At 37.9% G+C, this 10240-nt stretch overlaps 1 protein-coding gene across 2 annotated transcripts in view; it reads right to left on the bottom strand.

Moving 5' to 3' along the window:
• Window positions 1-329: 329 nt before the first annotated feature.
• LOC106807392 (molybdopterin synthase catalytic subunit-like) overlaps window positions 330-10240 on the bottom strand; it is a 13961-nt gene continuing 4050 nt past the window's right edge. Inside the window, exons 2-7 of one of the 2 annotated variants that reach the window (XM_014809709.1) lie at window positions 8755-8876; window positions 8475-8621; window positions 7050-7151; window positions 5811-5979; window positions 5068-5191; window positions 330-922 (exon numbers count right to left, since the gene is read on the bottom strand). In XM_014809709.1, the coding sequence (XP_014665195.1) occupies window positions 842-922; window positions 5068-5191; window positions 5811-5979; window positions 7050-7149 (474 nt within the window). In that variant the 5' untranslated portion in view covers window positions 7150-7151; window positions 8475-8621; window positions 8755-8876 and the 3' untranslated portion in view covers window positions 330-841. Of the gene's footprint in view, window positions 923-5067; window positions 5192-5810; window positions 5980-7049; window positions 7152-8474; window positions 8622-8754; window positions 8877-10240 lie in introns of those variants that run through there. The other variant, XM_014809710.1, reaches the window with a different exon arrangement.

Below are 10240 nucleotides of genomic sequence, written 5' to 3'. Positions count from 1 at the left end.
TTATTCGTTAGTTAGGGATCATTAACGGAAAAAAAATCATGAGCATAATTCTATTTGACCAAGCAGCCTTGTGATTTTGATTTTTACAATGACTACATAAACATAATATAGATCGTTACGACTTTCTTCAAATCTGGAATTAGTAGTGTTGGAGTAGCAATAGATAGTAAACCAGCTCTATAATCAAATTAAAGTCAAAGAAACAATATATGCCTGTGACAGTGAACGATTATTACTCGAGTCCAAATCTTAAACTAGGATAAAAATGAATAATACCAAATAAAAAGTGTTATTTATGAGTAGTAATAAATACAGTAACAAGTATTAAATGAGCTGTACACTGCCAAGTCTTATTCTCGTAAATAATAAGACAGTATGGACTGCATAATGTGTCCTAACACTCATTCTGCTATATCCATGCACACATCAGGATTTGTCAGTGCACTTTGGTTAACATTAGTGGGAGAATAGTGCCCCGATGCCTGCCATTTTCTTGTACTTGATTTGCTATTAGTTGCTCGATGACTGTGAGTAGAATGTGTTTCATACCATCACACTATTCATCAACAGTTAAACCAAAACGAAGTCCTAATTACACTTATCCATAGATGCTTGGTAATATCAAAAATATATCACTACTGATAGAAATAACTGCCTCAAAAAATATCAGTCGCCACATCAGCATCAGCAAAGATGTGCACCAGTCTACATACCATTCAGCGGCACGGGAATTAATCATTGAAGTGATATATTTTTGGTAACAAGAATAATAGTAGTAAAAGCATCCACCTGTCTGATTAGATGAAATGCACTACTGTCGACACTGTGTAAATAGCACCTCTCAGGTCGTCAGTGATGAAGATCTCCTCCATTTACACTCTTTGTTCTCCTTCCACTCGGCTACACCTTCCTCATAGATCTCCTGGAACAAAAACAAAGGCAATAATAGGCAAAATCTGCAGAATGCAACTGAACGCGTGCATCCACGTAGCATGCACACAATGAAGAAGTGAACTAATGAAATTCATGAGAAATTCAACACTTATTCAAACCCATGCACCAAAATAATATCGTTAGAGACCACACAAAGAACATAGCATAGCTGTCAAGGTCACATAAATGACAGTGTAAATTAATGACATGAACATATGTTAGCAATCGGAATGTGTGCAAAGGCGAGCACACGTATAATTTACCATAATATGACTAATCTTGACTAATCAGTCTAATATGGCCATTCACCGAGGAGGTAATCACAGAAGTGCTCAACCATAATAATGGATATATATGCTCTATTTTTGCTCATATACGATTAGGTAATGACGTATACATATTTCTGCATGGGTGTTCGTGTGCTTTTACTTCTATATATATCAGGAATAAATAATCTCGAATAATTTATTAATAATCTTTGAGATAACTTACTCCTGATATATATTGGAATCAGCAGAAAGCTAATATATGGTTATTACTGTGGGAATATCGTATATTCATGTGCAGACGAATGTGTGAAGGCGCGTGCACTCGTGGAATATTCTCTTATGGTATCCGTGCTTATTCTATCATAGGCTTCAAACCAGAGAAAACTTTCTAAAAATGCTATTATGTAAGTGCCATTCTTCATTCAATTAAATGTTTTATGTATTGCAATTACTACATAAAACCTGGCTACGTACCCCTAAGTGATAGCCCTACCAGACTGCCGCATACAGTACTATCAAATAAAAAAACTATACCAGTAGTGGTAGTGAGATTGTTTTTTTTTACTATATACACACGCATGCACTCTCACGCGCATTTACACTCACAAGCACACATCTTCATATGCACGCACACAAACTAACCAATGCAGCCAGTGTCATCTTTATTCCATCACATGCGAATAAAGAACACAACTTTAAAAAAGGTTTGAAAAAATAGCTTATATACTTTGCTGGTTTGCTGTTTATACTACAATCGGGATTCAACAGCTTTCATGCAAACTACGTTACAAAGTTGATATTTTCTGCCAGCCATTAATTGAATTTTCAGCTAATATATACACACCGACTATAATGAGGGCATATGGAAATATTATGGTTACAAAACGTTACTGGAGAAAACATAAAACGAAACCACTTGAAAAATAAAAGCAGAATGAAAGCATTGACAACATTACTGTGTCATTACCTCCCACGTGTCGTTTTCACATCCATTCCCACTATACCCTATAATTGAATATACCCGGGGTGGAAGAAAGATACTTTGGCCTTTCTCGTATATATATGAAATTTACTACTGCAATAGGTAGTACGTCTATGCCATGGGGGTGGTTTATGGTCTATTGGTTATACTTATACCCCCTACAGACTGCAAATTTGATCCTACATCAAACTGGTCCGGGCCAGGCGCGCGTCAAATTTGTGCAGTGTGTACACGCTATCCTGCTCCAAATACGTGCTGGCCCGCACCAATTTGGCCCCACTAATGAAGGAGGGCCAGACCCGCGATAACCTGGCCCAGACCAAGTTATCCCGCTCCAAGCTGTGTCTGTACACAACCCGGTGCCTAGCGCGCACCAAATTTCGCAATGCGCATGTGCATAGCCTTTAGGTCACATGAATGTACAGTAGCTGTCTACGGGGTGACATAGCGAGCTGAACTGAGCATGCATGCTGAGTTTGATGTTGGATCAAATTTTGTGTCTGTATGCTACGATTTGGTGCGCGCTAACAGTTTGATGTAGGGTGAAATTTTGCAGTCTGTATGGGGTATCAGACATATGAAGCCAGTATTAGATTCATTGAGACCAGCCCTTTTGTATTCTTTCTCTTGCAATAGCTTCTGTTACCAGTAATGGTGTAAGCCAGTGCGTATCATTTCATGTGTGCCATTGAAAATAATCCAGTTCCACAAGATCTTTTTTTTCCAGATGTGCCATTCATGTAATATAACAATAGCAGTAACATGGCTAAACACTAAATCAAGAACCTATAGTCTATAGTTTATGGGCTTTTAATTACTTAGACATCTGCTATATGAAGCCAGTATTAGATTTAATGAGGCCAGCCCTTTTGTATTCTCTCTTTGCAATAGCTTCTGTTACCAGCAATGGTGTCGGCCAGTGGCTATCATTTCGCGTGTGCCATTGAAAAAATAATCCAATGACAAAGTCTTTCCCTCCGTAATTCATGTAATATAACAATAGCAGCTCAAATTTCAACAGAGCTGTTTGGAACCCGATTAGAAATTGAATGGACCTGGCCATGCAGACACTTGGCATTGTATGTGAATAGTTGTTACATCATAAGGACACCCTTAAAAAATTGTTTGTTTCCCCTTTACCTACTCGCCTCTCAGGGTACCGAGTAGGTAGGTAGGTAAAAAATATTTTTCATTTTGTTTTGACAAGATGTGTGTATGTATATTTGTATATATGTTTTTGCGGAACAAATTTGATTTTTTTTTTTAGCGAAACAAAATAATTTTTGTTTTGTTTTAATCGGCCAATAAAATGTGTCGAGTAGCGGCGTTTTGGCGAGTCGGTTGGTAAAGGGGAAACAATCAATATTTTATCTTAGGCCCAGTCAGTACAAGCTGCCTTCCCACTCACTACCCCCATTCCCTAATTTCTCATCTATAACTTTTTCTCTTCCCAATAATTTTCTACAAACACGTCACACGACACGCCAGTTCACGTGTAATCAACTGTAAATGAAAAAAGCACGAAGTTCGTTTACGCGAGATAATTTGCTCACCATCGGTAAGCACCACTAGTATGGGCAAAATAATCTGACGACGCTGCAACTGACGTCATTACGTAGGAGTGGCAAGCTAGGACATTACGTACCCGAACTAGATGGACTGCTAAGATATAACACGAAGTAGCAATCACACTAATGATCATATTTTTTTCACTAGCAACATATCGGCCCTGGCGATGACGTTCTGGTGACAGTGTCACAGAGAATGTAATTTTACTGTACATAACCACGAGCTACTATGACATAAACAGAGAAGAGCATATGAACTGAATCCAGTGGGGAGGTATTCGGTAATTTACTTGGAAATTGTAGATTTAAAATCGATAAAACCCTTGAAATATGCAACCAGTTGCCATGACAATGATATTAAAAACATCAGATTTTATGCATACAGCATTAATTTAATAAACCATAACCTAAATAAAGATCAAGTATATCTCATGCAGCACCAAGAGTAAATGAACTACAACAGTACCTATTTATAAAGCAACACACGGAATTTTTATATAATCCGTTTGTATATAAAACCACACCTGTTCAACATCTGACAGAGTTCAATAACTACGTGCAATTAACTTTTTCTCACATTTGAGAATTCTGTCTGTTTAGCAAAAAATGATGCAGTTACAGTAATCGGTTTCCAAACACTATATATTCAAATAATGCCCTTCAACACGAAATATTTTACTCAAAAAATTTCTGTGAAAATACCTAGGTGTTGCAAGAAATGTCATTTTGCGTTTTTACATCGCCCATATGATATCCTATTAATTAGATTCCACCTAATATAGAAATGACTATTATTATAAAGCTTCATGAAAATGACTCATCACTTAGATTTAATGAGCAGTAGATGTGCTTGCGCACCTAGTCCTAAAACTCCGTCTATCCATAGAGCACACATGAGACACAGCCTGGGTGTATTGTTACTACAAGTAACGTATAAGCCAAAATAAACTGTTAAATTAATAAATAGTTTCCAATTTTTTCAAATTTTCAAAATAGTTTCCAATAGTTTCCAATATCTTAACAGTAGCCTAATATAATTACCATTGGTATTTTATTATTACTGTATACCTTTTAATCGGCTATAGTGTTATATAGCTATTTAAAGCTATATAAAATCTAAAACTGAAAATGTAGAGTTATTGTATACTAAAACATCCCATACCAGTTTATGCTCCTGGTCATTTTTTGGAGAAAAGAGGCAATCAAGGAACAAGTTTAACAGCACTGCCTGCTGAGGGAGGTTGCAAATTGACTAGTAAAGATTGCCAGTGCAGAGTAGGAAGTCTCACACCAAGAGCAAAAAGAATTCACTAACCTTTTTCCAGATAGGCACAGATGACTTGAGCGCATTGATAGCAAAGCTGACAGCTTCTAAGGAGTCAGTCCTGTGTTCTGACGACACGGCGATAATGACACTGGCTTCCATTACTGGCACCACTCTATTGCAAAAAACCATACACACAAGCAAACTTAAAACTCATTGTATTCTTGGCAGAGATCAATGCAGAGATGCAATAATTTTATGAGTAAATTTACATGAAATTTACAATTGCCAATAAATATTCTGTATTGCCGAAACAGCTATTTTATGAATAAAAACAAACAAATATCAGTGTTTTTGACATTTTTGTAGCAAATAACATATATATAGTATGCATCAGTGACACAACAGAAATGCAATAATGTTGTTATTACCACAATTGTCTCAATATTGTTTATTGTTTGTTTCTCTGTCACGAATCTATCATTAGAATCAAGTAAATATATGTGTCTGAATTTGCTCCAAAAGTTGTTTCTACACGTTTTTTCCCCCGAGCAGCGTCGGGTACCTGGCTAGTTCTACCTAAAAATTCACAATATGGCCATGTTTATGTGCTTATCTGGGTAACTAGTACTCTACTAATACTACTTTCACAATTTTAATAAAAATTTTGACGGTTGAAGGAACAACTTCTCATAATATACCCTACACCCAGCACGTCCTCTTACCAACATTCAGCTTCTGACAAACACACGTCAGCTCAATGTAAAGCAATCGTGCACTCGCCAACAACTAACCCGAGTCTGTGGAACACGGCGATGTGTTTGATTCTCCATTTCTCCCGCAGCATCGCGCATATGTTGCGCATTTCCGCCTCCGCCATCGGCGTGTACGCCTCGTATTCCAGCTGTTTGACGACTCGGCCCTCAAAGCTGTCTCGCGTCGAGCCTACATCGCAAGAAAACCCTGTTGAATGGAACACAATCACCACACGTCAGTGTGCTTTGTGTGGAGAACAGTGCAGTGCAGCATGCTCTCCCATTCCCAAACTCGGCAAAGAGAACAAATGGTGTGCGGCATCTCAAAGGGGAGCGGATAATGGACGCCATCTGACTATTACACAAAACGACGGTTGGCTGTCGATGAAAAGTTCTTTGATACTAACCTCCTGTTAATGGCTTAATGGATGTAAAGCCCCAAGCATTTTGGCCTCCCTTTTGTCTAACAGCTATTTGAAGTAAAATGACACTGGTGTTTTTAACTATACGCGGGCGTAGGAATTGTTCCGTAGTTCTTTAATTACAGCTGCCGTTTGCTAATGAAGAGGCTGAGTTGGACAACATTAAATTAACGAAATCGTTTAGAAATTCATGCACGTTTGATTATATCAGTATGTATCCACAGTGAATTAAATAACAAACAGAAACCACACTTGACACGAGAAGCTGTTTCAGGATACATGGACGACGTTTTGATTTTGCTGAGGACATGAGTAATTAGATAAGTAAATCAATGGCAATCTCGTTTCAAATAAAAATCTTCGTAAGTGCCCAGTTTACGTTAATCCCTAATAGTGACACAAATTTATATGTACTGCACTCAACCCTGTCAGAAGTCTTTTTTGCCACTTAAAAAACACTTAAAAGTCTAACAGTTAACATACATATTCCACGTCAGGAAGAACAAGAATCACTCACAAACAACTGTGTTTAAATACATACCTAAGTGACTGCACATCGAAGAACAAGCACAGATAATACAGATAATCCGACGTACGATAGCCGAACGTTCTGCCGCACCATGTTCTGTATTGATCACGATGTAACAGCTCCGTGGAGCGCGTCGACGGTGTTGATATAACGCAGTTCATTCCGTCACATATTAGTGGTACCCAGTTAGGTATCCCACAATGCTGCAGGGTCTTTGGGCGGATAATAAATGGCATTCTGAAAACGCGCAGGTTTTGTTTTTCCCGCTTGAGATTCGACCAAACTACTGATTAGTTACGCAAATTTACAGTGGGTATGAAGCCTTACCCACAAACAGCGAGACGGCCCCGCAGTCGGGAGCCGAGACTAGCTGCGTGATCTCGTCCACGCTGAGCTTCTCCGACGTCAGGTATATGTGGTCGGTCATCGCTGCCAACGTAACAAACATGTAGAAGTCATGAATTCATAATTATCTTGTGTTAAATCCAAGAAATTAACTTAGTGCTACTATCGAAATTTTCGAAAAATTCTCCCTTCGGGAAATCTTCATCAGGATGTGATGTCATCATAGGTGGCAGCAGGTGACATCATGAAGTTCGTGATGGGTTACACTCGAGGGGGCCTGCCCCAGGTGGGCGGCCTCGGCTTCAGTAAATTGTCATATATATGTGAGAGTCACATTTATACATATACATGTATATCTTGATGTATATATATATACATATATACTTCATGATGTCATCTGCTGCCACCTATGGCGACGTCACATCCTGAGAAGATTTCCCGAAGGGAGATCGATAATTTCGATAGTACATTTAGTTGATTTTTTAGCAGTTTTTTTCAATTTTTCTCGGTAAATATGAAACTTAAAGAAAAATCCTGACGCACTATTTTGGTCCATATTGTGCTTAACATGTGGCAACATTTTTGTATCCTCACTCTTTCTGGTAGTTGAGAAATATCCAAAATACCATTTTTACATAAAAATTCAAAATTTGTGTGATAACATAATTAGGTGCTGGAAATTTCATGAAATTTTTTCGCTTGAGCATAGAGATATATCTCCTCTATAAATAAAACAAGTGATTGATTCGATTCATTCGCCAATAAACGTTTAATCTTCATTAGAGCAATACCCGTGCAAAAGGTGGAGAGTATCCTTAAAGAGCCGTCGCTGACACGAAGAAGACTCTCAGGCTAAATCAGGATACTGCATGATGTACCTACTACCTACACTAACTAAATCAGGATACCGCATGATGTACCTACACTAACTAAATCAGGATACTGCATGATGTACCTACTACCTACACTAACTAAATCAGGATACTGCATGATGTACCTACTACCTACACTAACTAAATCAGGATACTGTGTGATGTACCTACTACCTACACTAACGAAATCAAGATACCACGTGGTGTACCTACTACCTACACTAACTAAATCAGGATACTGCATGATGTACCTACTACCTACACTAACTAAATCAGGATACCGCGTGGTGTACCTACTACCTACACTAACTAAATCAGGATACTGCATGATGTACCTACTACCTACACTAACTAAATCAGGATACCGCGTGGTGTACCTACTACCTACACTAACTAAATCAGGATACTGTGTGATGTACCTACACTAGCGTGACCGTCTAGACTGCAATCTAGAGCAGCAGGTCATTACTGCTAGTGCTACACGCAACAAGCCTTAGAGTTCCGGGGGGCCGACTAACACTGAACAAATTTTTACCTGCAGTTTTATAATGGTTAGCCTCCACTAATGGGTGGGATGACAGCTATCTCATCTGTCTGTGAAAGGCTCAAGACCTCGTCGCTGTTAAGATCCACATATACCTGGTTCACCGCCAGCACCAGGTTGGCTTCAATTACCTGTAAACTGTCATCAAATATGCTCGTCACAATAAGCATACACACTGACTGTGGCATAGCTTTAATTAGAAGCATACATCTGAAACGTGCATTGACACAACGTTGACTATTTATCTACGTCAGGAGACATAAACCCATACCTTGGAAATTCTTTCAACAGCTCTGCCTTAAGTTGCCTCGTTGGGATTTGCCCTGAGAGGAGAACTGTGCTCTCTTTCTTCCCCACAAGTTCTCGACTTTTCGCAAAGAAAAGTACCTTTATCTAAAACAAATGATAACTTTTCATAAATCATAGTAATATAAATAACTATATATTAAATATGCAAAGTAGCATTTTACAAATACTGTGAGTAGGCTAAATTGCAATATGAATTTTAGAGTAGATACACTGCTTAGAAATTTGTATTTAAATTATGCAATCTACAATATATGAGTCTACAATATTAAACAGGTTCAAAGAAATCTATTTGAAATCCCAATGTCATGCCCTATAGATATCCTCTGCATTATGGTATACACACAGGGCATGTTGTCAGAAAGATCATAAAGTTAAGGTTAACGTTAATGCCGATATTTGCACTTATGACTAATGTTAATGTTATGAGAATAGCAATGACAGAGAATGCATACGCATCGCAGCTACGAGAAAACTTAAAGACAACAGGAAATTGATCATTTGCAGCATTGATATCAACACAAAAAGAGAGCATCATGACTCATCAAAATATCCATAACAAGAGAACCATCGCCACATAAATGTTTGTTTTTGGTACACGATTGGTACATAAGTAGTGTTTGTGACGTGTTTCTCATGAAAAATACAGGTTTTACTAATCAACATAAAATATAATATTCCTAGAATTGCAATTCTTATTTACATTATTGCATTATTTTCATCTTGGTTTCAAAGTTACGAGAGGGTCTAGGATCTTGTCATTCTAAAAAGAAATTTGCTAGGATTTTTTATTCTAGTAACTTTACAATCTTTTTGTCAACGGTCTACGAGTCAAAGTTAGTGTTAACTGTTAAGACTAATGTTAATAAGACCATTTTGTTTCCAACAATGGGCACCAGGGATTTATGTATTTGAAAGCAGATATTTACCTTATTTTCACAATTGAGCTGTATATTTTACCAACATAAAAAAAAGAAATAAATCTTATTCAGTAACTTCACCAAAAACTTAATTACAAACAAAATTGTTTAACTCCGCATGTGGCCGCTGGGAAGCCACTGCATATCATTGTGACCAAAACTCACAAATGGGTTTAAAACAATTTAGAATATAAATGATCAGGTAAGAATTTAAGATGCACAATTTACCCAGGTTGTTGCAGTCTGTGTGGGTTTCTGAATGACGGGGATTCTTTCAAAAGTGCAGTTTCATTAAAGTTTGGTCATTCACGGACCATCACATTTACGAACATATAGTGCTGTTATATATAATAACAAGAGCCGCAGAGCGTCTGGGCTCATCTGAGGTCTGTTGCTACGATTATAAACGTAAAATTTCAGTCGTGCGTAGTACCACATTTGTTAGGCGCAGATATGCAGACACGCAGTTGCGTACACATCATTGTTAGGACACGCCCACTATCGCAGATGGAGGGTCGGGGGAGGGCATAG

This window comes from Priapulus caudatus, unplaced genomic scaffold (assembly GCF_000485595.1).
Source record: "Priapulus caudatus unplaced genomic scaffold, Priapulus_caudatus-5.0.1 Scaffold211, whole genome shotgun sequence".
NCBI classification, from domain to species: domain Eukaryota; kingdom Metazoa; phylum Priapulida; class Priapulimorpha; order Priapulimorphida; family Priapulidae; genus Priapulus; species Priapulus caudatus.
This window is presented reverse-complemented; position numbering and strand designations above follow the sequence as displayed.